General features: G+C 48.9%; 1 protein-coding gene across 1 annotated transcript in view; it reads left to right on the forward strand.

Moving 5' to 3' along the window:
* The window catches only part of FBH1 (F-box DNA helicase 1), a 41051-nt gene extending 13508 nt beyond the window's left edge, over positions 1-27543 (forward strand). Inside the window, exons 8-21 of the mRNA XM_009900296.2 lie at positions 2572-2666; positions 4367-4535; positions 5761-5989; positions 9368-9455; positions 10950-11036; positions 12354-12490; positions 15460-15559; positions 16530-16651; positions 20315-20390; positions 22558-22755; positions 23488-23613; positions 24152-24258; positions 25743-25877; positions 27323-27543. Coding sequence (XP_009898598.2) covers positions 2572-2666; positions 4367-4535; positions 5761-5989; positions 9368-9455; positions 10950-11036; positions 12354-12490; positions 15460-15559; positions 16530-16651; positions 20315-20390; positions 22558-22755; positions 23488-23613; positions 24152-24258; positions 25743-25877; positions 27323-27445 — 1792 coding nt within the window. The 3' untranslated portion in view covers positions 27446-27543. The remainder of the gene's footprint in view (positions 1-2571; positions 2667-4366; positions 4536-5760; positions 5990-9367; positions 9456-10949; positions 11037-12353; positions 12491-15459; positions 15560-16529; positions 16652-20314; positions 20391-22557; positions 22756-23487; positions 23614-24151; positions 24259-25742; positions 25878-27322) is intronic.
* The last annotated feature ends 279 nt before the right edge of the window (positions 27544-27822 follow it).

Here is a 27822-nt window from a genome sequence, read left to right on the forward strand (position 1 = left end):
TTGGACATGGAGCAAACACCTTATGACAGGAGCTGATTGCCAAGACTTTGAGATTCATAATGATGCATACAAAACCCTGAACCTGCTCTTTGCCAGCTTCTCCCTAAATTCTCAGAGGAAAGCCAGAATCAGGCCTTAATCTGTTAAAACTCAATTTAAAACTCAATGTTCACTGATGGATCAGTGTATGGGTGGAACACAGTCCTTGTGTGCTCCAGTCTAACAGCCACTAAAATTTCAGAGTCCAAATCACCCCAAAATCATGGCCAGTAGGTCAAAGGAGGTTCTCCTCCCCCTTTACTCTGCTCTGGTGAGACCACATCTGGAGTATGGAGTCCAGTTCTGGGCTCCCCAGTTCAAGAGGAACAGAGATATACTGGAGAATGTCCAAGGGAGGCTATGAGGATGATGAAGGGACTGGAACATCTCTCTGATGAGGAAAGGCTGAGAGGCCTGGGGCTGGAAAAGAGAAGCCTGAGGGGAGATACTGTTAATGTTTATAAATATCTGAAGGGTGGATGTCAAGAAGAAGGTGCTAGTCTCTTTTCAGTGGTGTCCTGTGATAGGATAGGGGACACTGAATACAAACTGGAACAGAGGAAGTTCCACCTCAAATTGAGGAAAAGCTTTACTGTAAGGGTGCTGGAGCCCTGGAGCAGGCTGCCCAGAGAGGCTGTGGAGTCTCCTCTGGAGACTTTCAAGACCTGTGTGATCTGCCCTAAGTGATCCTGCTTTGGCAGGGGGGGTGGACTCGATGTCCAGAGGTCTCTTCCAACCTCTACCATTCTATGATACTATGAAATACCTTCCCAAATCCCCACTTTCCCTATGGATCAGGATGTCTGGAAGTGGGGGAGACTTTCTGCTTGGATTTTAACTGAGATTCCTCTAGAATCACAAGCTGCAGTCAGCTCAAAGGGGGTTGTCTTGATAGTGACATCACTGTAGCACAAATAATGTGTCTGTTTGTTTATGGACACTGCTCTCTGTCCATGGGAGGAAACAACATACCAGCTGCAGGACATGGATTTAGCTCCTGTCTTCTGGGTCCTGTGGACAGCTGTTATATATTAACTGTTAGATCTGGCTGTTCCAAATTAGTCTTGGTTGCTGTCTTGCTGCCTAGGTGATTCTTTTCCTCTGGAAAGACCTTCTGGCAGCCTTTCAGGGTTTCTAGGGCCTGATCAGAAAGCTGGGAACAGACCTTTTTAGTAGGGTCTGTTGTGACAGGACAAGGGGTGATGGTTTGAGACTAAACCAAGGAGATTTAGACAGGAGAGGAGGAAAGAAATTCTTCATTGTGAGGGTGGTGAGACCCAGTCCCAGGTTGCCCAGAGGGTAGCTGGCAGCTGTTCCAGGTAACTGCCCCTGGAACCATTCCAGGACAGGTTGTTTGGGGTTCTGAGCAATCTGCTCTAGCTGAAGATGTCCCTGCTGACTGCAAGGGGGTAGACTAGGTGACCTTTAAATGTCCCTTCCAAACCAAACCATTCTGGGATTCTGTATCGAGGAAGGACAGTAATGAGTGAAACACTTCCCTGGACTGTGGAGATCCAGGCTTGGTTCCCCTTCTGCTGCAGTTACCCTGATTGAGTCATTTAGTTTCCACATCCTTACCTACTGAAGGGTCACAGAAATGCTTTGATCCATCACAGAGGTCTAGCAAAGAGAAATCCACTAAAATCACTGATAATGCATGTGGGAGAGCTTACAACAATAAAAATAAATTGGATGTAAATAGGTATTAGGTTTCAGTGCTTCTCCTTTTCCAGCCCTTTCATTCTGCCACTCCACTTCAAGTCTTCTTTTCTGAGCAGATTTTGCTTGTTCAGTAAAAGACAAGTCCTAGGGGCAGCCATCTGACTGCCAGCTGTGAAATGTCAAGGATACTTAAAGAAGGCTTTCATGGCATTGAGGAAGACCCTCTGTGAAGAGATGATTCACACTGTTGGCTGATTACAGGTTTCAGACCTTTATGAATAAAACAATTGCACTCCAGAAGCCCTGAATGCCTTCCTTAATGTTAATCAAAGCTTTCAGCTCCACTGAGAGGTGGGGATAATTGATCTGTCCTGCATGCTGAGAAATCAAAGAGCAATTTAAGGTCCATGCTCTCAAAAGCAACAAACCACCCTAAATCCAAGTCATTGTTTGCTTTTAATAAGTCTGAGGAACCAGCTCTAAATTCATTTGGATGCCAAATTCACTTTGGTGTAGGAGCCTTGAGGTTTTTTTCCCCCTATAACCTTCCCCAAGGTTTGCTTTTTATCTTTGCTGTCACAAATCTTTCCTTGTTCCCTCTTCTGTTTCCAACCTTTCCTTATTGCCTCCTCCTCTATCTCCAGCCATTCCTTATTCTCTCCTCTCCTGTCTCCGGTCTTTCCTTATTCCCTCTTCTCATCTGCATAATAACCAAGGAGATCTGTTGGCACTGTCCTGCTTTTGGGATGAGATCAATCATTGGTTTCCTTCTTCTATCAATTGATTTGTTTAATGTGGGAAGATTTAGTTTCTTAATTCCTTTCCCCACCCCTTTTTTTTTGTTGTTGTTGTTTATTTCTGGGGTTTTAGGTGCTGTCCTGAAATAAAGCTGACCCCTGAACAGCAAAGGATTTTGAATCACAAAATTGAGCCTGGTCAGATAGTGAAAATTATGGCATTTGCAGGTAAGAGCCAAAAATTATGTTTTAAGAGTGAGCACACAACCTCAAATTCTCCATCTCTCCCTGCTTCTTCTGTCTCAGGAACCATAGAGGCCAGGTGGATCAACCTCATTTTTAATCAATACCAAAGAGCTTTTGGAGAGGAATAGGAGTGGGAAGCAGGGTTGTGGTTACTGGTTGCAGGATGGATAAAACATCATACTGAGGCATGATGCTGACACTGAGTGTTTGAGCACTGTGGATGAGCTTCCAGGTCAGCTTGTCATGGAACCCAGGAGAGGAGAAGCAACTCTGACCCTGTTTTGCAATGTTATTGTCCCCAGGTCACTAGACAGAGTTGCTTTTGCTCCTTTAGATGTAGCATCCATGTGGGAGCAACACAAGCCAAGAAAACGGCACTTGAGCACAGTTTTGAAAATGGGAATTGCCACTAACTGAGGGAACCTGTTTAAAAAGGACAAGGAAAAGGCAATCATCTCCCTCTACTTGCAGTTTCATTTAAAGACACCACACTAGGAGCTCAGGTCTAATCCCTCTGCCAGAGCAGACCTCCAAAAGGCCAGGTACAGCTCAGAACCACTTAGAGAAGCCACTCATCCTATGTTTGTTACAAAGTCACTGTGTTCAAGCGACAGAAAAGGGACCACTAATGAGCTCCCCTGTCCAGCTGAGAGGCAGAGCGATAGAAGAGCTCTGGTGGGTGCCAGCAGCCAGCCATGGTCAACCTACCACACCAGGCAAAATGATAAAAGAGCCTCATGGATGAATGGTTGGGTAAAAGCTAGGAGGAAAAAGTCGGAGCAGGTGGTCGATTTTCTGCATGGAGAGTGGTAACCACTGGAATCGTGAAGATGTCAGGTGGGACCACAGGAAGCTTGTTGTGGTAGGCTAAGAGGGAGTGGATTGAAGCTGGAAGAGGGGAGATTAGGAAGAAATTCTCTACAGTTGGTGGTGAGACACTAGAACAGCCTGCCCAGGGAGATCGTGGATGCCCCTTCCCCCGGCGGTGTTTAAGGCCAGGTTGGAGGAGGCCTTGAGCAACCTGCTTTAGTAGAGGGGATGATATGAACTAGATGATCTTTAAGATCCCTTCCAACTCAAACCATTCTATGATCTGCCTTGTCCAACATTCATGAGTCCTCTGGGAGGAGGGTGAAGAGCAAGGTGGCAAAGTTTGCTGATGCTGTGCCATCACTGAGGATATGGAAAAGGGCAAAGATGGAAATGTGCAGAGCTTTTTTTTGTCTTGGGTTTCTGTTGTGCTTGGTACTCCCCAAGTGAAGCAACCATGAGGTGTGGACAGTGCTGTCCTGCAGCAAACTGGAGTGAAGGGGAACAGTGGGAGCTCTTGCAAGGAAGTGAGCTTATGAATCATTCAAAAGAGCAATTTTAACATTTCACTGACCAGACTGTCTATCAAGAGAACCAGAACCTTCATGTATGCTCAGACTTGGAGAATACTGGGGACAAAATGATTGTTTTCTTGTAAAACTTTCAGGCTGCAGACTGCAGTTTTCCAAAGCTGGTTTGCTCCACAGCTTCTGCCCATTCCAGTTGAGTCAGGGCAATAAATTCCTATTAGTTGCAAACAGTCCTGCTGTGCAGCTAGGACAGCAGGAGGGGGAAGATAAAACTGGTAAGTGTGTGGATTCATTCATCCCTGACTCTGGATGCTTTATTATCTACTTTTTTCTGTTCTTCAGGTACAGGGAAAACCTCAACCTTGGTCAAGTATGCAGAGAAGTTTGCTGATCTGAATTTCCTTTATGTGACCTTTAACAAAGCTGCTGCAGACAGAGGGAAAGCCATGTTCCCCAGAAACGTTACCTGCAAGACTTTCCACTCATTAGCATTTGGAAGTGTTGGCAAAAAGTGAGTGAGGATTTAAGATTCATTCTTCAAAGGGCAGTGGAGCAGGGAAAAGACATGGCAGGAAGGCAAAGGCTGGGTTTGAAGGAAGCCTCCAAGATTATGAGGACATTGAGGTGCTGGAGCATGTCCAAAGAAGAGCACCAAAGGGTCCAGGACATGAGTTTTGTGAAGAGCAGCTGAGGGAACTGGGGTTGTTTGGCCTGGAGAAAAGGAGGGTAAGGGGAGACCTACTGGCTCTCTGCAGCTCTCTGAAAGGAGGTTGGAGCCCAAGGAACAAATGATAGGAGAAGAGAAAATGACCTCAGATTGTACCAGGCAAGGTTTAGGTTGGACATGAGGAACAATTTTATCCCCAGAAAGGATGTCAAGGCCTGAAACCTGTTGCCCAGGGTAGCAGTGGAGTCCCCATCCCTGGAAGGCTTTCAAAACCATGTAGATGTGGTGCTGAGGGGCATGGTTTAGTGGTCACTTGGCAGTGCTGGTTTAATGGTTGACCTTGATCAGCAATTCCTCCCAAGACATGTGCTCTAGAGCCATCACCAGCCTCCTGCCCTTCTTTGGACCTGCTCCAGCAACTAAGTGTCCTTTTTAAAGTTAAGGGGGAATAAAACTCAACTGGGATTAGAGAGGGGCCTCACCAGTGCCGAGTACAGGGGAACAATCACTCATACGTGGCTTTGAAAACAATCTGTCATTGCGGGGGTGAAGGGTGGGACGATCTCTGACTCAACCCTGCCACTGTAAAATCTACAAAATGAACAAGTTTGTGCTTCCACCAGGAGCAATCTCTGCAGATTGGAAAGACATTCCATTGCTAGGTGCATGAAACAGATCTTCTGGGGGCAATCTCTTTTTGGTGGTGTGCACTAATAAGACAAGAAACAACAGGTTCAGCCTTGAACATAGAAGACTTGACCTCAACATGAGGAGAAACTTCTTTATAGTGAGGGTGTCTGAGCACTGGAACAGGTTGCCCAGAGCAGTTGTGGAGTCTCCTTCTCTGGAGGCTTTCAAAACCCACCTGGATGCATTCCTGTGCAGACTACCCTAAGTGATCCTGCTTTGGTAAGGGCATTGGACTCGGTGGTCTCTTGAGGTCCCTTCCAACCTCAAATGTACTGTGAGACTGTGAAGCGTTAGTGTGAATAGAAGCAAAAATGAGCTTGCTCTTCCGGTTTGCCTTTCATGTATGTTTCAATGTGTGTCTCTTATTTTTGTGGCACAGGTATAAAGAAAAAGGCAAGCTGAACTTCTCCAAGATGTCTGTCTACTCCATCAGTTTCCTCATCCAGTACCGTGAGGGACAGTCTCTGTTCGTAAGAGCAAAAACAGTCTCCAAGACCCTTGAGAACTTTTTTGCCTCTCCAGATGAAGAGATCTGTGAAGAGCACACTCCTGTTTTGTTCAAAAATACTCAGGGCAACATAAAGCTCGTCAGCCAAACAGAAAAGCAAGTGAGTATCTGACATGTAGCCTCCTCCAGTCACAGATTCACAGAAGCATTTTGCTTGGAAGAGACCTGTAAGATTGAGTCCAACCATTAACCCAGCATTGCCAAGTCCACCACTAAACCATGTTCCTCAGCACCAGAATCACAGAATACATCTGCTTGGAAGAGACCTCCAAGATCACCCAGTCCAAACTGTGACCCAGCACTGTGACCCAACACTAAACAATGTCCCTAAGTGCCAGGTCTGCACACAGCTTAAACACCTCCAGGGGGATGGTGACCCCACCACCCCCCTGGGGAGCCCATTCCAATGTTTGAGAACTTGTTCAGTGGAGAAATATTTCTAACATCCAGCCCAAACCTCCCCTGGCACAGCTTGAAACCATTTCCTCTAGTCTGTTGCTTGCCACCAAGGAGAAGAGGCTGGGCCCCTCCTTGCTCCAACCTCCCTTCAGGTAGTTGTAGAGAGGAGTGAGGTCTCCTCTCACCACACCTACACAGCATGGAAATCCTTCCAGGGATGGGCATGTGTAGCAAGACTTGGGCTGCACCTCTGAGAAGGATCAGAGGTGACCTCATTGCCCTCTACAACTACCTGAAAGGTGGTTGTAGACAGGAGGGGGTTGGTCTCTTCTCCCAGGCAACCAGCACCAGAACAAGGGGACACAGTCTCAAGCTGTGCCAGGGGAGGTTTAGACTCGAGGTGAGGAAAAAGTTCTTCACTGAGCGAGTCATTCGTCATTGGAATGTGCTGCCCGGGGAGGTGGTGGAGTCGCCGTCCCTGGAGGTGTTCAAGGGGAGACTGGATGTGGCACTTGGTGCCATGGTCTAGTTGTGAGGTCTGTTGGGACAGGTTGGACTTGATGATCCTTGGGGTCTCTTCCAACCTTAGTTACTGTGATACTGTGTGATATAGAGGGGGCCATAGTCATCCCACATAAAATTACAGAATCATTCTGGTTGAAACAGACCTTTAAGGTCATCAAATTATCAAGGGTCAGAATCTATAACTATTCTGGGAATCACTGGTGGATCTAAAGACTTGACTAAGTTGCAGGTTGACCTAAGTTTAACTGGGAAAGAGTGGAAGAAACACACTGTTGTAACAGGACCTGATGCACCTTGCATTTCAGGAATTGGCTTTCTGAGAGAAGGGCATTTCAAAGACCCTAAGGGTTACAAGTGTGCTTTTGGAGTAGCATCTGTAGAAATTGGTGGAGGAAGGCCGAAGTTGTCTATTAGACCTGAACTTTCAGATGAATCTGCAGGTGTGGGACAACATGAGATAGAGGATGTGATTAACCTAGCACTGCCAAGTCCACCACTGAACCATGACCCTCAGCACCACATCCATAGTTCATTGGTATTTGTGCTTCAGCTGACTGTCAAAATGTGGTTTTTTTCCTTCTGAATACAAATCCAAAGGAACTGGGACCTGTTTGTTCTAGCTGTTCAGCCAGCTGGTTTCTAGAGAGATTGTCCCTGTCTCTGCTCAGATTGTCCCTGTCCCTGCTCAGTGCAGATGATTTTTGTCTGCAAAGAAAATAGAGGAGAGGTTGCATGTTTTGTTGTGGGTGCCTGAACAGTGTTGTGATCTTAACATTTAAACAATAAGGTTGGAAAAGACCTCAAAGATCATCAAGTCCAACCTGTCACCCAACACCTCATGACTACTAAACCACGGCACCAAGTGCCATGTCCAGTCCCCTCTTGAATACCTCCAGGGACAGTGACTCCACCACCTCCCTGGGCAGCACATTCCAATGGCCAACAACTCTCTGTGAAGAACTTTCTCCTCACCTCAAGCCTAAACTTCCCCTGGTGCAGCTTGAGACTGTGTCCTCTTGTTCTGGTGCTGGTTGCCTGGGAGAAGAGACCAACCCCCACCTAGCTACAACCACCCTTCAGGTAGCTGTAGACAGCAATAAGGTCTCCCCTGAGCCTCCTCTTCTCCAGGCTAAGCAACCCCAGCTCCCTCAGCCTCTCCTTGTAGGGCTTGTGCTCGAGGCCTCTCACCAGCTTCACAGCCCTTCTCTGGACACGTTCAAGTGTCTCAATGTCCTTCTTAAATTGAGGGGCCCAGAACTGGACACAGTGCTCAAGGTGTGGCCTAACCAGTGCTGAGTACAGGGGCACAATGACTTCCCTGCTCCTGCTGGCCACACTATTCTTGATGCAGGCCAGGATGCCATTGGCCTTCTTTGCCACCTGGGCACACTGCTGGCTCATGTAAAGGCAAGAAACATTTCTGGAGACATTGTGATAGGCAGAGCCAAACCCCAAAATTCTCATTTACCCAATCACGTAATCCCAGCATGGTGGGGATTGGAAGGGACCTCAGGAGAGCATCTAGTCCAACCCCCCTGCTAAAGAAGGATGAACCTAGACTCTTTTTAGTGGTGCCCAGTGACAGGGCAAGGGTCAATGAGCACAGAACTGGAACCCAGGTTCCATCTGAACATGAAGAGAAACTTCTGTGCTGTGAAGGTTCTGGAGCCCTAGAGCAGGCTGCCCAGAGAGGTTGTGGAATCTCCTTCTCTGGAGAGATTCCAAACCTACCTGGCCATTGTGATCCTGGGTGACCCTACTTTAGTGGTGAGGTTGGACTAGATGATCTCCAAAGGTCCCTTCTGACCTCTACAGTGCTGGGATTCTGTGACATCCTTAAAATGTTAGATACCTTTATCACCTTGCAAACTGTCCAGAGTAGGCAACACAAAGTCTCTGTTAATGTGCAGAATGTAGGGGGTGTTGGGTTGCTTACACCATGCTAACTGCTGAGCCAAAGAAACGGTCTTTTCAGGTTCCTCCATTTGGAAAAGGCTGTGTTGAGGAGAAGTTAACTGATGGTGACACAGAAAGGAAGCAGGAGAGGCATGGACCTGTTGGAGTTGGGCCAGAGGAGGCCACAACAGTGGGAGGGCTGGAAACCCTCTGCTGAGGCCAGGCTGAGGGAGTTGGGGTTGTTCAGCCTGGAGAGGAGAAGGGAGACCTCGTGGTGGCCTTCCAGTAATTAAAGGGGCTGAGAAGAAAGCTGGGGACAGACTTTTGATCAGGGCCCATTGTGACAGGACAAGGGGTGATGGGTTTAAACTAAAGGAGGGAGATTTAAACTACTACCACTGAGAGTGATGAGACCCTGTCCCAGGTTGCCTAGAGAGGTGGTAGATGCCCCATCTCTGGAACCATTCCAGGTCAGGTTGTTTGGGACGCTGAGCAACCTCCTCTAGTTGCAGATGTTTGTGTGAACTGCAGGGAGGTTAGACTAGATGACCTTTAGAGGTCCCTTCCAACCCAACCCATTCTGTGATCCTAGATCTATAGCTGGATTGGTTTTCTGCTCAAAGTGATCTGTCCAAACCCTTCCGTTTTCTCCTCCTAGATCAATGTGAAAGAGGCAAAAGAGATATGGCGGAACATGAAGGATCTGGATGGAGATGTAGAGAAGAAATACAAACTACCTTGTGATGGTAAGAGAGTAGAGATGTGAAATGCCTCTGTATAAAGAGCTGTAGTCGAAAACTAGATGGATTCATACTTAGAATTGCTTTGCTTGGGAAAAACCTCTAAGATCATGGAGTCCAACCATGAACCTAACACCACCATGGCCATTAAACTATGTCCCAGAGTGCCATGTCCGCCATGTTTCTTGAACACCTCCAGGGATGGTGACTCCACCACCTCCCTGGGCAGCCTGTGCCAAGGCCTGACCACTCTTGCACGAAACAAATTGTTCCTAATACCCAATATCCTAAACCTCCCCTGGCAAAATTTCAGGCCATTTCCTCTCATTCTATCACTTGATACTAGGGAGAAGAGACCAACCTCCACCTGGCTTCAGACTCCTTTCAGGGAGTTGTAGAGAGCCAGAAGGACTTCCTGAACCCTCCTTTTCTCCATACTAAACAGCCCCAGTTGCCTCAGCTGCTCCTCATAAGACTCGTTCTCCAGACCCTTCACCAGCTTTGTTGCCCATCTCTGGACACATTTGCTTCTGTCTGGGCACCACGAGCAAGCATCACACAATATAGAATTCCTCTTTTCTTGACACTAGCTCATCAGGGAGCTCAAAACAGGCCCCAGACCTAAACATTTGTTCATTTGTCCTGTTTGGCCTCAGGAAGTGGTGGAACTTATTTAGGTGTGTGTGATTGGCAACAAAATTGTAGAAATAATGGGGGAGACAGTGAGCAAAATGAGTGCTAATAGCAAGTAGCTGCTTGCTCCTTGTTGCTTCTGCATGTCATAGAATCACAGAATGGTTTGAGTTGGAAGGGATCTCAACGATCATTTATTTCTAAGCCCCTGCCATGGGAAGGGACACCTTCTAACAGGATAGGAATAGGAACAGGAATAGGAATAGACCAGACCAGACCAGGTTGGAAGAGACCTTCCAGATAGACCAGGTTACCCAAAGACCCATGCAACCTAGCTTTGAACACCTCCAGGGATGGGGCATCCACAAATTCTCTGGCCAGTGTGTTCCAGTGCCTCACCACCTTCCCAGGGAAGAGTTTCTTCCTCATAGCTAATCTAAATCTTCACTCTTGCAGCCTGAAATCATTACTCCTGGTCCTACCACTGCATTCTGCAACACAAGAGTCCTTTCCTCTTGCTTCTTAGCATGTGTTCAGGTAGTGCCCCAGGTAGCTTGTGTTAGGGAAGAACCTTCTTCCTTACCATTTTCTTTGTGCAGTAAGAGTTTCGGAGTAATTACCATAGCTGCCTTCCTCCTGTGCAGGCAGGCTGGTTTGGGGCTGGGATTTTTTTCCATCCTTCATACAGCCAAGGAAGACAGAACAACATCTGGGAGCAACCCCTCCAAATGTCATGTAAATTCCCAAGCAAGAAGGAAGGCCAGAAATGTTTAATTTTTCATTCAGAAAAGGACTCATTTGGAAGATCGTGGTGGTTTATGAAGAGAAAATGACCCTCCCACTGACATGCCTTGTTCTTCCTCTCAGGGTATTTGAAACTTTGGCAGCTCAGCAAGCCTCAGCTCTCAGGATATGATGCCATTTTTGTTGATGAAGCTCAGGACTGCACTCCAGGTGAGTGGTGCCAGGAGACAGAGCTGCAGCCTTTCTAAGCACTTCTCAGAGGTGATGTTCCTGTGCCCAAGGCAGTGTGAGAAGTCACTTTTCAGCTCTAATATTATAACTGCTGACCCTTTGCTTAGTCCCAGAACCCTGCAGATTCAGTAAGGCAGCTTTAAAGTAGGTCAGAAGGTTACATGTCCATCAGCTTGAGGGGTTGCTTTCAGTTGTTTTGGACACCCTGACGTGTTGTCCAGACCCTTTTGCAGCAGCTTTGCTGCTCACAGAGAAAAACAGAACACCTGTAAAGCCAAGCACATGGCATATTTCCAGAGAGATGAAATATTACATGGCTCAGCAGAGCTGCTCCATCCCACCCCAGCCATGAGTGTAGATCTTCCCACTTCCTTCCACCATCCTGGGGATTCTTCAGTCACACAGCAGAAAGCTGCTGGCTCTCTCTGCCGGGGGTTGTGGAGAGAAGCTCTGTTGCAAAGTTGAATTGGTTATGTGAAGGGATTTAAATGGACAGGATTGTGTGCTGAGGTGCAAAAGAGTGGGAGAGGAATAAAGCCTGGTCTTTGCATCACGTTTGCAGATGACACCAAGGTGAGTAGTGCAGCACCTGAGGGATGGGATGGGATGGGATGCCATCTAGAGGGACCTGAAAAAGCAGAAGTAGGCCTGTGCATCAGGTTCAACAAGATCAAGTGCAAGGTCCTGCACATGGGTCAGGGCAACCCCCAGTATTAATCCAGGCTGGGGGATAAAGAACTGAAGAAAAGAGAGGTAAAATCATGAAAGAAAACAGTCTTAAACTGATTTGGAAGTAAGAAGATAAGTTTAAGAATAAATATATATATATGTGGCATTTGAGTAAAAGGAAAGTTACAAAAGGTATAAGGAAAAAGAGTAAATGAAAAAATACACAAAGCCAGGCCCAGCTGGCATAGGATTCTCTTGAGGTAAATGTGGAGTCCCTTTAGATGCAGCCCTTAGGAGTTTGGGTGCAGTATGAGCAGGCCTTACCACGTGGTTACAGCACCAGCAGGAGCAGCTCAGGGTCTGTCAGGCAGACCAGGAGCAAGAGGAAGGGACAGGAAATGGCTCCCCTTAAAGAGACTTGCTGGACAGGAAGGGGGAGTGGAATAGACCTTGACCGGGGGACCCCTCCTGCTGGGAGGGGGCACCAAGCCTCTCTGCCCACCTGGGTCAGGTTTCTTTGTCCACCTGGGGGCTAGGTTCTTTTCAGCCCACCCCCTACAGAGATGGATGGGTGGAACCTGACACAGTGAGCAGGCTCCCACTTGCTGCTCTGGTGTTTTCCTGCAGCCATCATGGATATTGTGTGCTCGCAGACCTGTGGCATCATCCTCGTGGGAGACCCTCACCAGCTGATCTACACCTTCCGAGGCGCCGTCAACACCTTCCACACAGTGCCTCACACCCACGTCTACTTCCTCACCCAGGTAAGATCACACAGTCACACCATGGGGGGAGTTGGAAGAAACCTCTGGAGAAAACCTCTGGCAAACCTCTACCCTGGGGAGGCCACACTTGGAATATTGTGTCCAGTTCTGGGTCCCTCAGTTCAAGAAGGACCTCAGGGAACTGCTTAAGAGTCCAGTGCAGAGCCACAAAAATGATTAAGGGAGTGGAACATCTTCCTTACAAGGAGAGACTGAGGGAGCTGGGGCTCCAAGCTGGGAGCTTGGAGAAGAGGAGACTAAGGGCTGACCTCATTCATGTTTATGTGAAAAGGGTGAGTGCCAGGAGCATGGAGCCAGGCAATGCCCAGTGACAGGACAAGGGGCAATGGGTGGAAGCTGAGGCACAGGAAGTTCCATGGAAACAGGAGGAAGAATTATTTCCCTGTGAGAGTGACAGAACAGTGGAACAGGCTGCCCAGGGGCTTGTGCAGTCTCCCTCTCTGGAGATATTCAAAACCTGCCTGGATGAATTCCTGTGTGACCTGGTCTAGGTGATCCTGCTATGGCAGGGGGTTTGAACTGGGTGATCTCTCGTGGTCCCTTCCAGCCCCTAACATTCTGTGATCATCTAGTCCAAGCCCCCTGCTAAAGCAGAGTCACCCACAGCAGCTTGCCCAGGATCACAATGTTCAGGTGGGTTTTGGAGGCTGGGGGGAGACCTCATCATGCTCTACAACTACCTCAAGGAAGGTTGGAGTGAGGTGGGGACCAGTCTCTTCTGACACGTAACAAGTGATAGGACAAGAGGAAACAAGCTCAGATTATGCCAGGGGAGGTTCAGGCTGGACACAAGGAACAGTGTCTTCACAGAAAGGGTTCTCAGGCACTGAAACAGGCTGCCCAGGGAGGTGGTGGAGTCACCACCCATGGAGGGCTCTAAAAGATGTGTGGCTGTAGTGCTGAGGGATGTGGTGGAGTGGCGAGCAGTTGGACTTGATGATCTCAAAGGTCTCTTCCAATCTCAAGAGTTCTATGATTCTGTGGTTTGGAATCTCTCCAGAGAAGATTTCACAGCCTCTGTGGGCAGCCTGCTCAGGGCTCTGTCACCCTCAAAGATGACATCTAACAGCCAGACATGTTGAGTTTGTCACTGTGGAGAGTTTGCATTGCCTGGATTAGTGAGGTGCTGTGCTGTTCACCCTCTGCACTGCAGAGCTCCTTTGTGCCTCTTGGTGCAGTGATCCCATCACCAGGCAAGCCAAGAGGCTCAAAAAAATGGGTGCTGGGGTCGAGACCACAGATTATTGCTCATCATAGAATCAGAGACCTGTTTAGTTTGGAAGAACCCTTTAAGATCATTAAGTCCAACCATTAACCCAGCACTGCTAGGTCAACACTAAACCATGACACTCAGCACCACATTATGAGGCTTTGAAATCCCTCTAGGAAAGGGGACTTCACCACTGCTCTTGGCAGCTTGTTCCAGGGCTTGACAACCCTTTTGAGTAAGAAAATGTTCCTCATGTCCAACCTAAACATCCCCTGGTGCAACTAGAGCCCATTTCCTCCTGTCCTGTTACGTGGGAGAAGAGACCACCCACTATCTGGCTCCAGCCTCCTTTCAGGGAGTTGTAGAGAGCCAGAAGGTCTCCCTTCAGCCTCCTTTTCTCCAGGCTGAACAACCCCAGGTCCCTCAGCTGCTCGTCACAGGACTTGTTCTCCAGATGCTTCACCAGCTTCATTGCCCTTCTCTGGACATGTTCTGGCACCTCAATGTCCTTCTTGGACTGAGAGGCCCATAATTGAACCCAGTATTCAAGGTGTGGCCTCACCAGTGCCCAGTCCAGGGGACCAATCCCTGTCCAAGTCCTCCTGCCACACCATTGCTGATCCAAGCCAGGGTGCTGGTGGCCTTCTTGGCCACCTGGGCACACACTGGCTCATCTTTAGCTGGCTGTCAAACAACTCCCCCAGTCCAGGTGGACTTAATGATCTCAGAGGTCTCTTCCAACTTAAATTCCATTACTTTTAAGTCTATGATTCCATGATCAGCCATCCTGCTGTTCTGCCATCTGGAAGCTCACCCAGATTTACTTTTTGCCCCCCAATACCCACATGGCTACCCAACTGTCACAGCTAGTATGATGGAAAAACTCCTCTTGGGGAATCTCCTAAACCTTTGGGAACTCCCCGTGGACATCTCTGCACAATGAATCAGCTTAAACCAGCTGCAATCCCACCAGCTTCTAAACCAGAATGGCCACCAAAACACCCATTCACCCCAGCTGCCTTTAGCCCTTGCACCATGACAGCTTAGCTAAGGGGTAGGAATGAGAGCCAGGCACATAGGAATGGAACAAGGGCAGGTGCCACAGCCTTTATTTGCAGTCACACCTCTTGTGGCAAGTCTTGGGAAGCAGCCTTGCATCATCTTGCTTGTGGAGATCTCTGGGTAACAAGATTTTTCCTCTTCTCGTTGCTGCTGGTGTGCTCTTTGCTGTGCTCAGCCAGGCACTGGTGGCTAGAGAAACTCCATTAAGCCCTTGACCTCATGACACATTGCCTGATGCCCCCAGATCTACAGGTTAGAAAACCTTGAGGAGCAACCTCCAGCCCTGTTGCTCCACCCCATAAGCTCCCTAGCAGCCCAGCCAAGTGAAGGGCCTAGCTCCTTTCTCACCACCTCTAGCCCTTGTCCCACTGAATGAGTCATGCCACATTAACCTGGGAAAGGGTCTTAGCAGTGGCAGCTGTTGGGATGGAGAGGCTGGAAACCACATCTCACCCTGTATGCTAGTCCCATCTCACAGCACAGCTCCTATCACCTTGGCTGGAAGAGTGACAAGGATTTCTAGGAATAGTTTGTGGAGATTTGGGTCCTTTTTCTGAGAGAAATGTTGCCCAGAAGGTTGGTGGGAATAGCAGAGTTCCACATATATAGCAACACTTCTTCAGGTTCTAACAAGTTCCTCTTCTTTTCCTGCTGTTCCCTTCCTATTTCCATGCAGAGTTTCAGATTTGGTCCTGAAATAGCTTACATTGGAGCAACCATTCTGGATGTCTGCAAGAAGATCAGGAATAAGACATTAGTGGGTGGAAACCAGAAGGGTAAGTGTTGGTGCATCTCTTGGCTCAGTCAGTTCAGTAACTGGGAGTTACAGAGCTACTGCATGATGGCACCAAACTGGGAGGAGCACCATCAGGCTGTGCAGCCATCCAGGCTGGGGAGTTGGGGTAGAGGAACCTCATGAAGCTCAACAAGGGCAAGTGTAGAGTCCTGTCCCTGGGCAGGAACAAGCCCCTGCACCAGTACAGGTGAGGGGTGACCAGCTGAGAAGCAGCTCTGTGGTGGTGGACAAGTTGCCCATGAGCAAACAATGTGCTCTTGTTGCCAAAAAGGCCAGTGGTCTCCCAGAGTGTATGGGGGGGAAAAAAAGCATCCAACAGGTTGAAGGAGGTTCTCCTCCTCTGCTCTGCCCTAGTGAGGCTACAGCTGGAGTCCTGAGTTCAGTTCTGGGCTCCCTAGTTCAAGAGAGATAGGAAACTACTGGAGAGAGTCCAGTGGAGGCTCCAAAGATGCTGAGGGGCCTGGAGCATCTCTGTGAGGCGAAAAGGTTGAGAGCCTTGAGGCTGTTGAGCCTGGAGAAGAGCAGCCTGAGAGGGGATCTGCTCAATGCTCAGCAAGAGCTAAAGGGTGGGGGTCAGGAGAAGACCCTGACAAGACAAGGGGCAATGCACATGAACAGGAGCTCAGGAGGTTCCACCTGAACAGGAGGAAAAATTATTTGCTGTAGGTGTTGGAGCCCTGCAGCAGGCTGCCCAGAGAGGTTGTGGATTCTCCTCCTCTGGAGAGATTCCAAACCCACCTGGACATGGTGATCCTGGGCAAGCTGCTGTGGGTGCCCCTGCTGGAGCAGGGGGGTTGGACTGGATGAGCTCCAGAGGTCCCTTTCAACCCCCACACCATGCTGGGATTCTGGGATAATACACAAAGTGTCCAGGATTAATCTTAATTTCTTAAACTCTTTGGGTTGCCACTTTCTAAGAGCTCTGAGTAACTGGGCATTTCTTCCTGCAGGTGATGTCAGAGGCAGCATGGAAGAGAAGTTTGCAGTCCTCTCACGTAGCAATTTCAGTGTGTTTGAGAACGCGGTGAGGCTTACTGGAAGAGAGAGAGCGGTTAAAATACACGTGATTGGGGTAAGAGGAGGTTGCCAATGTGTCTTTGATAGCCCAACCTCAAGTCCTCAAACCTTCTAGCAACTGTAGCAGGGACACTTTCTGTGTGGCTTGAAATAGCTGTGGCTGATCCAAATGGTTGGACTTGATCTTTGAGGTCTTCTCAACTAAACAATTCTCTAGTTGAACAATAGAGCTCAGAGGGTTGTGATCAATGCTCCAGTTGGAGACCTCTAACTAGTGGTGCTCCCCGGGGATCAGGACTGGGTCCAAGTCTTACTTAACATCTTTATCAGTGACCTGGATGAGGGGATAGAGTGGACCCTCAGCAAGTTTGCTGGTGCTACCAAACTGGAAGAAGTGGCTTACACACCAGAAGGCTGTGTGGTCATTCAGCAAGACCAGACCTGGACAGCTGGGCAAAGGGGAAAATAATGAGGTTCAACAAGAACAAGTGTAGAGTCCTGCAAGGTGGGAGGAATAACTCCCAGAACCAGTACAGATTAGGGGTTGACCTACTGGGAAGCAGCTCCATGGAGAAGGACCCTGGAGTCCTGGTGGACAGTAAATTATCCATGGGACAGCAATGTGCCCTTGTGGCCAGGAAGGCAAATGGTCTCCTGGGATGCATTAAGAGCGCAGCCATCAGGTGGAGGGAGATTCTCCTCCCCTTCTACTCTGCCCTGGTGAGGCCAAAACTGGAGTCCCAGGTCCGGTTCTTGGCTTCTCAGTTCAAGAGGGACAGAGATATACTGGAGAGTGTCCAATGGAGGCTACAAGGATGATGAAGGGACTGGAACATCAGTCTGATGAGGAAAAGCTGAGACTCAGGGATGTTTAGCCTGGGGAAAGCAGGGGGGAAGACTGAGATCTTGTTAATGTCTGTAAATATTGGAAGGGTGGGGGGCAAGAAAGGGCCAGTCTCTTTTCAGTGGTGTCCTGTGGTAGGACAGGGGGCAATGGATGCACACTGGAACACAGGAAATTCCACCTCAACAGGAGAAACTTCCTTTACTGTAAGGGTGCTGGAGCCTTGGAGCAGGCTGCCCAGAGAGGTTGTGGAGTCTCCTCTGGAGACCTTCAAGATCCACCTGGATGCCTTCCTGTTGTGACCTGCTCTAGGTGATCCTGCTTTGGCAGAGGGGTTGGACTTGATGATCTCCAGAGGTCCCTTCCAACCCCTACCTTTTTATGATTCTTTGATCAGATGTGCTGCCTGTAGCACCCAGGTTGAAAATGAATATTCAAGGAGAAAGCAGCAATCTGTTGTGGCTGGAGAAGAGTTATCTGGAGCTGCTGCTGCTCTGAAATCCTTGTAGACAAGGTTCCATTTTTAGTTTCGTCTGTCCCTTTTTTCATCAAGCTGGGATGAAAAACCAGCTCCTCCAGACTGCTGGATGGAACTGGGCCAGGGTGATATATGGCTGGAACAAGTCCCTGCAAGTACTTGCATGAGATGGAGCTCCTCTGCAACCACCTTCACCACTGGCAGTGACACAGTGTTCCTGCAGCAGGGAACTAAAGATCACAGGCTGGGTGTGCTAAGCATTTACGTTCAAAGGCTGTTGGCTGTGCCCTGAGACAGTAAACATTTTACAAGCTCTCTTGGCAGTGGTTGAAGCTGAAGGTGACCTTTGGGGTCATGGGTGCCACTGAGAGCTTGGCTGTGCTCATTCTTTGTTCTCAATCCTGGGATCATAGAATGGTTTGGTTGGAAGGGACCTTAAACATCATCTAGGGCCAAACCCCATGCCATGTACAGGGACACCTCCCTTAGATCAGGGTGCTCAAAGCCCCTTTCAACTTAGCCTTGAACACTTCCACAGAGGGGGCAGCCACAACTTCTCTTCTTCTTCCCTTTAAGTACTGGAAGGCCCTGGAGCCTTTTCTTCTCCATCCTGAACAACCCCAACTCACTCAGCCTGGCCTCACAGCAGAGGGCTTCCAGCCCTGCCATCATTGCTGTGGCCTCCTCTGACCCTGCTCCAACAGGTCCATGACTCTCTTGTGCTGCGGACTCCAGAGCTGGCCCCAGCACTGCAGGTGGAGTCTCAGCAGAGCACAGCAGAGGGGCAGAATCCCCTCCCTCCACCTGCTGCCCACACTGCTGGGGATCAGCCCAGGACAGGTTGGCTCTGGGCTGTGAGCACAAGATGCTGGCTCATGTACAGCTTTTCACCCACCAGCACCCCTAAGTTCTTTTCCACAGGGCTGCTCTGCAGTCCTTCATCCCCAGTCTGGATTTATACCAGGGATTGCCCTGACCCATGTGCAAGACCTTGCACTTGGCCTTGTTGAAGCTGATGAGGCTCCTACAGGCCTACTTCTCAAGCCTATCCTGGTCTCTCTAGATGATATCACATCCCTCAGGCACTTCAGCCCCACCACACAGCTTTGTGTTATCATTGTAACAGAGCCTTTTAGCAGAGCCTGTAGTGACAGGAGAAGGGCTGATGGCTTTAAACTCCAAGGGGCAAATTCAGACAAGATGTAGGAATTTTTCTTTTTTTTTTATGTCAAGGAATGTGGCATCCCAGCCTAAGTTGCTCAGAGAGGTTGTGGATGGATGCCCCATCCCTGGTACCATTCCAGGTCAGGTTGGTTGTGACACTGGCTGGAGAGCGGCCAGGCAGAGAGGGGCCCGGGGGTACTGGTCAATGGTAGGCTGAACATGAGCCTGCAGTGTGCCCAGGCAGCCAGGAGAGCCAATGGCATCCTGGCCTGCATCAGGAACAGTGTGGCCAGCAGGAGCAGGGAGGTCATTCTGCCCCTGTACACTGCACTGGTTAGGCCGCACCTCGAGTCCTGTGTCCAGTTCTGGGCCCCTCAGTTTAGGAAGGATGTTGACTTGCTGGAATGAGTCCAGAGAAGGGCAACAAAGCTGGGGAGGGGCTTGAAGCACAAGCCCTGTGAGGAGAGGCTGAGGGAGCTGGGGGTGCCTAGCCTGGAGAGGAGACCCAGGGGTAACCTTATTGCTCTCTACCACTACCTTAAGGGAGGTTGTAGACAGGTGAAGGTTGGTCTCTTCTCCCAGGCAACCAACACCAGAACAAGAGGACACAGTCTCAAGCTGTGCCAGGGGAGGTTTAGGCTGGAGGTTAGGAGGAAGTTCTACACAGAGAGAGTGACTGCCCATAGGAATGGGCTGTCCAGGGAGGTGGTGGAGTCACCATCATTGGAGGTGCTCAGGAGGAGACTTGATAGGGTGCTTGGTTGCATGGTTTAGTTGATTAGGTGGTGTTGGATGATAGGTTGGACACGATGATCTTGAAGGTCTCTTCCAACCTGGTCTGGTCTATTCTATTCTGTTCTATTCTAAGCAACCTGCTCTAGTTGAAGAGCATAGAATCATAGCATTGTTTCAGTTTGAAAAGACCTCTAAGATCATCAAGTCCAACCATAACGTCCCTGCCCACTTGCAAGGTCCCTTCCAACCCAAACCATTCTGTGATTCTATAAAGCAAATCAGCGTCCTGCTCTCACTGTCCGTCTGCAGAGTGGGTTGGTCATGGCCTTTGTTCTACCCCTCCAGGGATTTCAGGAAATGGGCTCCACACCTTCTGCAGGTTTCCCTTATTCCCTCCCTCTTAACACCAGTAACCATTGGGCCACAGTAGCTTATATAGAACCTTTGATCAGCACCTTTATTGCTGTATGCTGGAGATAAACTGTGGCTTGTTTCAGGGGCTTGCCCGTTTTGGCCTGAGCAGAATTCATGACATTTGGAAGCTCAGCCAGCCTGCAGAGGTACGGCAAAAAGGTGAGTGAGTCCTCACCCTTCTGTCTGAGGCATCCTCCATGGAGCAGATGTTGTAGATCTTGGTGGTATATTTTCTATTCCCTCTGTTGAAAAGGGACTTTTTAATGGTAGGGTCCTGGGCTGTGCACTTTTGGCTGCTTCAGGTGGCTAAAATCGCAGAATGAGAAGGATTAGAAGGAACCTCTGGAGATCATAGTATCATAGTATCAGTCAGGGTTGGAAGGGACCACAAGGATCATCTAGTTCCAACCCCCCTGCCATGGGCAGGGACACCCCACACTAGATGATGCCAGAGCCTCATCCAGCCTGGTCTTAAACACCTCCAGGGATGGGGCCTCAACCACCTCCCTGGACAACCCATTCCAGGGCTTCACCACTCTCGTGGTGAGGAACTTCCTCCTCATGTCCAGCCTGAATCTCCCCACCACCAGCTTCATTCCATTCCCCCTAGTCCTATCACTACCTGATATCCTGAGAAGTCCCTCCTCAGCCTTCTTGTAGGCCCCCTTCAGATACTCAGAGCCTTCAAGATCATCAAGTCCAACCCCCTGCCAGAACAGGTTCATCTAGAACAGGTTGCCCAGGATGGTGTCCAGGTAAGTAGTGAATGACTTCAGAAATGGTGACTCCACCACCTCTCTGGGCAGCCTCTTTCAGTGCTCCACCACCCTCAAAGCCAAGAAGTTCCTCCTCATGTTTAGATGGAACTTCTGCTGTTGAAGTTTGTACCCATTACCCCTTGTCCTGTCGCTGGGCACCACTGAGAAGAATCTGTCCCCATCCTCCTGACACCCACCCTTTAAGTACTGACCAGCATTGAGAAGATTCCCCCACATGCCAAAACTGTGGAGTCTGTGTCATGCAGCCCTCCCCAGCTTTCAGCTGTGATATCTTACCTTGAGTGCAAGAGCCAAACAAGCTCAGACATTGGGATTTCCCCCCTCTATCTTCTAATTTTACTTCCTTTTTTTCCATTCAATTTAGGCTTTTTCTGATTTGTTTTTGCTTTTAAACCTGGTGTGTTGAACCCTCTAGCTCCTGCTTCCATGGTGGTGGTGGATTCTGCCTTCCTTTATCATTCCCACCATCCCACTGGTGGATATCACATAGGAAATAAATCATTCCTTTAAGAACTCTTGGCAGCAGGAGGCAAGTGTTCTTCATGGGGCAGAGAGACTAACAAAAGGCTTATTGAACTGCCACAAGTGATTGATTATCTGGGTGTGGTTACTGGTTCTTTGGATGGCCAGCTACCAGGGAAACTCCTTGCTCTCTGAGCAAAAAGAGAATTGGAAGGGCCCTGGGGCTGGCTCTACCTTAAGCCCCTGCTCCAGCAACTCTGAAGTCACCTTGGAGTCTTCTAAGTCTGCTCAGGATCTTTTTCATGCTGAAGTATGTTGAAAGAAGAACAAAAAGCCAGTGAAGGGTGTAGAGCACAAGCCTGTGAGGAACAGCTGTGGGGCCAGGGGTTGTTCAGCCTCAAGAAAAGGAGGCTCAGGAAAGACCTTCTGGTTCTCCCTGAAAGGAGGTTGGAGCCAGGTCAGGGTCAGTCTCTTCTCCCAAGGAACAAGAAACAGGACAAGCGGAAACAGCCTCAGGTTGTGTCAGAGGTTTAGGTTGGCCATGAGGAACAATTTCTTCATGGAAGGGGTTGTCAAGCCCTGGGACAGGCTGCCCAGGGCAGTGGTTGAGTCTCCTTTCCTGGAGAGATTTCAAAGCCATGTAGATGTGGTGCTGAGGGGCATGGCTTAGTGGTGACCTGGCAGTGCTGGGTTAACAGCTGGACGGAGCATGAGAACAGGCTGCCCAGAGGCTGTAGAGTTTCCTTCTCTGGATGCTTTCAAAGCCAACCTGGACATGTTCCTGTGTGATCTGCATTAGGTGATCCTGCTTTGGCAGGGGGAATTTGACTAGGTGATCTCTGGAGGTCCCTTCCAACCCCTAACATTCTGTGATTCTCTATGTCTCTGTGATTCTCTATGTCTCTGTGATTCTCTATGTCTCTGTGATTCTCTATGTCTCTGTGATTCTCTATGTCTCTGTGATTCTCTATGTCTCTGTGATTCTGTGTCTCTCTGATCTGAGACTGAGCTGAGAAGTAAAAACCACTAAAGAGAATTGGTCCTGTTCTAGCTCAAATCAGGACAATCTGCCCCTTTCTTTTCAGCAAACCTTGTTATAAAGGATTCCTTCATCAAAAGATGGGAAGACACTGAGGGATTCTTCGGTTTGAAGGAATATGCAGAGCATGTTGATGACAAAGACCTGGAAGTGAAGATTGCAATAGTGGAGAAATACAAAGAGCGCATCCCTGAGCTGGTGCAGAAGATTGAGAGCAGCCACGTGTCACAAGAAAACATGGCAGGTAAAGCCAAGCTCTGTCTTGCATGTTCAGGTCTGTTTTCAATTCAGCTTCAATGCTGAACCCACCCTGTTCTGCAAAATGTCCAAGTTTGGGTCAAGTTGGTCCTTTAGGTAGGAAAGAAGTTGAACAGCAGCTTTTGGGCTACATCTTGGACGTAATGGTAATAAATCTGGACCTTGAGGCTAAATCTTGGACCTCAGGTGATGCTCAGGGCAATAAATCTGCCAGCAAAGGGTTGATAAATAATGATTTTGCTAAAGGCAAATAAACCTTTAGATGCAGTGTAACCTACAGTCAGGATAGCCCTAGGATGGAGAGACCTTGTTGAAGCCTTTCAGAACTTAAAAGGAGGCCTAGAAGAAAGCTGGAGACAATTTTTAATCAGGGCCTGCTGTGACAGGACCAGAAGTGATGAAAACTAAAAGAGATTTAGATTAGGTGGAAGGAAGAAATTCTTTACTGTGAGGGTGGTGAGGCACTGAAACACATTGCCCAGAGAGGTGGTAGAAGACCCTTCCATGGAACTATTCCAGGTCAGGTTGTTTGGGGCGCTGAGCAACTTGCTCTAGTTGCAGATGTCCCTGATGACTGCAGGGAGGTTGGACTAGATGACCTTGAAAGGTTCCTTCCAACCCAATTCTATGATTGTATGACTCATGAAATCAAAAATGCCACTGTTACTGCCATGAGCAATCTTTTGTCCTCCTTGTTCCTCGTGTGCACCGGTCACAGAATATGTGATAGGAACTGTCCACCAAGCCAAAGGCCTGGAGTTTGATACGGTGCTGCTTGCAGATGACTTTGTGAAAGTACCCTGTCTCAGTGGTGATCAACAGAGAACTACTAACTTCAGTATTGGTAAGTAATTGGTACCATGGTGGTGGTCCCCATCCTGATCTGAAAGGAGGTGTGCTGGTGCTTCTTGGTGTGTCAAGTGCCAACAGCTGTCCTAGGGATTACTGATCTTGTCGTTTCCCTCACAGCAAGATAGGGGCAGTGGTATAGTCCTGCAGCTGAGCTTGCAGCATCTAGCAAAAGAGAAAAACAAACTCCACACTTGGTTAAGACTTAGGTGCCAAAGTTCTGCTTTGGAAGGGACAATCTCTTCCCAGTGTAAAATGAATCTAGGGAGTAAGGAACTCCCCCAGTACCAGATCTGTGCCCAAGAAGTGGGGAAACACCTACTGGTGAGCTTCTTGTCCTGGCATGCAGAGGAACATGAAATGAGGCAGGAGCTGTTGGTAGTGTCAGGAGCTGTACAGCAAGCACTGCAGGGTGCTGCAAGCTCATGTTCCTCCAGAGAAGTGTCCTTCCAGAAGTACTAGCTGAAGCTTTAGAAGAGTGACAGAAGTGTTCATTCGGGTTCTCTAACAAGATGATGTTTCCTCTAACCTAGACATGTACCCTGAGGATGAATGGAACCTGCTCTATGTAGCAGTGACACGGGCAAAGAAGTATTTGCTCATGTCACAGTCCCTGGAACATCTTTTAGCCTTGGCTGGGGTAAGTAAAGCCTTTTTATTCCTGGCTGGGGTAAGTGAAGCCTTTCCAAAGTAAGCAGATCCTCAAGTGGGGTAGCTTAGGACCCTGATTCCTCAGCTGATGTGTGAGCACTCCAGAGGCAGAGCAGCCAGCCAGGGAGGCAAACTCCACTGTCCCCTTAGGATTTGCAGTCTCAAGGCAGCTCTGCAAGTGATGACATCTTGGGCAGGATGAGCTGCTGCATTTAAAAGGTGCTAAGAAGAGGCAGCACCCCACTCATAAAATCTGCTCATCTCTGGTTGTGGTTGGAGGGGTGGGGGTGGGGTGGAAAAGCATGGTAAGACTTACCCACATCCTAAGATTCATTCCAGGTTGGATGAGCAAGCTGGTCTGTCAGGAGGGGTCTCTCTCCATGGTAGTGGGGTTGGAACTAGATGATCTTTAAAGTCTCTTCCAACTCAAACCACTCTGTGATTCCATGATTCTGAGCATGGACTGCCCTGGATTGTGTTGGCTTAGGCCAGAAGAGTTGAAGTCACTTTTTTTTCTTCAGTAGATGCTGCTCCTCACCCTGATTTCAGTAGCAGGACACAAAGTTTATGTGAGGTTTTCCACAACTCCTGCATTTGACTGTTGTCTAAGAATCACAGTAATTTTGGTGGAAAAAGACCTTTAAGATCATCAAGTCCAACCATTCTCTAACTCTCCCAAGTCTGGTGCTAAACCATCTCCCTCAGTGCCACATCTCTGCAGCTTTTCAGCACCTCCAGGGATGGGGATTCAAACCACCTCCCTGGGGATCCTGTTCCAGTGTTTGAGAACCTTTCAGTGTAGAAGTTTCTTCTAATGTCCAGCCTAAACCTCCCCTGGTGCGACTTGAAGCCATTTCCCCTTCTCCTGTCACTTGTTCCATGGGAGAAGAGACCAAGCCCCACCTGGCTCCAGCCTCCATCAGGGAACTGTAGAGTGGGAAGGTCTCCCCTCAGCCTCCTTTTCTGCAGGTTAAACAACCCCATGTCCCTCACCTGCTCCTCACCAGACCTGTTCTCCAGACCCTTCACTAGCTTCATTGCTCTTCCCTGGAGCCATTCCAGCCCCTCAATGTCCTTCTTGGAGTGAGGGCCCCAAAACTGAGCACATGACTCAAGGTGTGGCCTCACCAGTGCTGAGTACAGGGGGACAATCCCTGCCCTGGTCCTGCTGGTCCAGTCTTCCACAGCTCCTGGTTTCTTATCTCAGTTGGAGCCTGCAGGTTCCCCTTTCTCTATCTTGCAGTGGTTGCCACCTCTTACTTCACTTCCTTTGCCATGAGCTGATGGCTTCTCTGTGATTTTTGTTGTCACCAGGAGTTTGGGGTGGTTTTTTAGTTTGTTTGAATCAAAAATGTCATCATGTTGCAAATCATTTCCCAGGGGGAAAAAGGGAAAAAAAGATGAACCAGCCTGTTGCAGTATCTCAGCTCCTTCTGAGTCTTGTTCTTCTCTTTTGTTTTTCTTGTTTCTTAGGAGCGTTTCCTTCAGGTGGAGCTGATGAGTGAAGCAATGAAGGATGGGGACACCATCATTTGTTCTGTGCCACAGTGTAAGGCAGCAGTGCAGCCCTTGTCCAGGCTGGTGGTGAAGAAGCTCCCTTTGATCCATGTAGGTCCCCTGTCTGGGTCTTTGTGATCATGTTTCTGAATCAGCAGCCTTCATGAACTGCTCTGATTGCTGATGGGGTGGCTGTGCTCCGATTCTTCCGAGCTGTCACGTCAAGGAGGGACAACCTGAGCATTAAACTGCAGTGGAAGTGAGCAGAGAATGTTCCCTAGCTGGAGCTCATGTCATAGCTCCCCAGCTTATACAGCAAACTGAGCATGACTTCCCAACTCAGGTGGTGGTGCAGTTCCCACAGATCCACTCAAGCCTTAACCTTCCTTCTGAGACTGCTTGTGGTCACAGGTGGGACTGCTTTGGAGATTTTAGAGAATTATTTGGTTGGAAAAGATCTTTAAGATTGAGTCTAAATGTTGACCCAGCACTGCCAGGTCACCGCTAAACTATGGCCCTCAGCACCACATCTACATGACTTTGAAATACCTCCAGGGGTGGGGACTCCACTACTGCCCTGGGCAGCCTGTTCCAGGGCTTGACAACCTATTCCATGAAGAAATTGTTCCTCATGTCCAACCTAAACCTCCCCTGGTGCAAGTTGAGGCCATTTCCTCCTATCCTTTCACTTGTTCCTTGGGAGAAGAGACCAACCCAGCTGTTCTCCAGGATGAACAACCCCAGTTCCCTCAGCTGCTCTCCCCGAGACCTGTTCTCCAGACCCTTCACCAGCTTTGTTGCCCTTCTCTGATGCTGCTCCAGCACCTCAGTGTTCTTCTGGTAGCAAGAGCATGCCATATATTTATGTCAGATCCCATATCTGACTCTTGGAGCCCATGCCAAGGCAAAGCACCCCTCACCCCAGTGACAATCTCTTGGCTCCAGTTTCAGCTTTGATCCCACCTTCTGATTCTGGGATGGATCCTTGCCCAAAGGGTGCAGTGGAGAGAAAGCTTCTCCAATAAGCACACAGTAAATCTGGTGAAGCTCCACAACCAGAAATAGCAAGTGGCTCCAAGCCATCAGTAGATGACAGAAGCACTGAGATGGGCAAAGCCTTGACCTTCACCAGCATTGGACGTTAGGAAGAAGTACTTTACTATGAGGGTGGTGGAACTCTGAAACAGGTTGCCTATGGAGGTGGTGCAGGGTGGTGCCCATCCCTGACTTGGAGACATTCAAGGTCAGGCTTGATGGGGCTCTCAGCAGCCTAAGCTAGCTGGGCATGTCCCTGCTGACTGCAAAGGGGTTGAACTAGATGACCTTTAGAGGTCCCTTCCAACACAATGCATTCTGTGATGCTATGGGAGACCAGCACAGGGACATTTTGGTTTTTGCAGCTGTCAGAACATACAGGGATTTCCTTGCAAGGGAGGTGGCAGGAGATGCTTTGGGCACATTGTTGCTTTATTCCCTGAAGTCATTGGGGTGTGTCTAAGGCTAGAAGCCTTCCTCAACTTTCCTCTTCTCTCATATCTGTTCTCTTTCCCCCACAGAGCAATGGCAGCAGGGACACTGGTGGCTACCTTTGCCACACTTGCACTCAGCAGCACTTTGGCTCTCTGGCACCACTCGCATTTGTCCCAGCTCTTCAGGAACAGCCCAACCAGCTCTCATGAAGCTCTCCAGCTCCTCAGAGCCATGGCTGCAGCATAGAGCCATTCCATGTGTGGGACAAGGCCTTTTGTCACATCCCAGCTCCAAAATCAGGTGGATATTGAAGCAGGATTTCAGACCAGTTCCAGAAGGAATCCTCCAGGCTCTTTCCAAGGAGGTGTGAGATGTTTTCTCCAGCTCCACCTTACTCTTGAAGAGTTGGTCAACATGGCATTGCTGCACAGAAGAATATGCACTAGATAAAATGTAATGGACATGATAGCTTTTGAGCATTGTCCCTCTGCTGCCTCTGTTACCAGGAACCCAGCTGCCAGGATATCCCTTGCCCTTCCCTCATGTCATGCTTCAGTGAAGTCTCTCCAATCCACAGCAGAAGAGG

Source organism: Dryobates pubescens, chromosome Z, assembly GCF_014839835.1.
Source record: "Dryobates pubescens isolate bDryPub1 chromosome Z, bDryPub1.pri, whole genome shotgun sequence".
Classification (NCBI taxonomy): Eukaryota; Metazoa; Chordata; class Aves; order Piciformes; family Picidae; genus Dryobates; species Dryobates pubescens.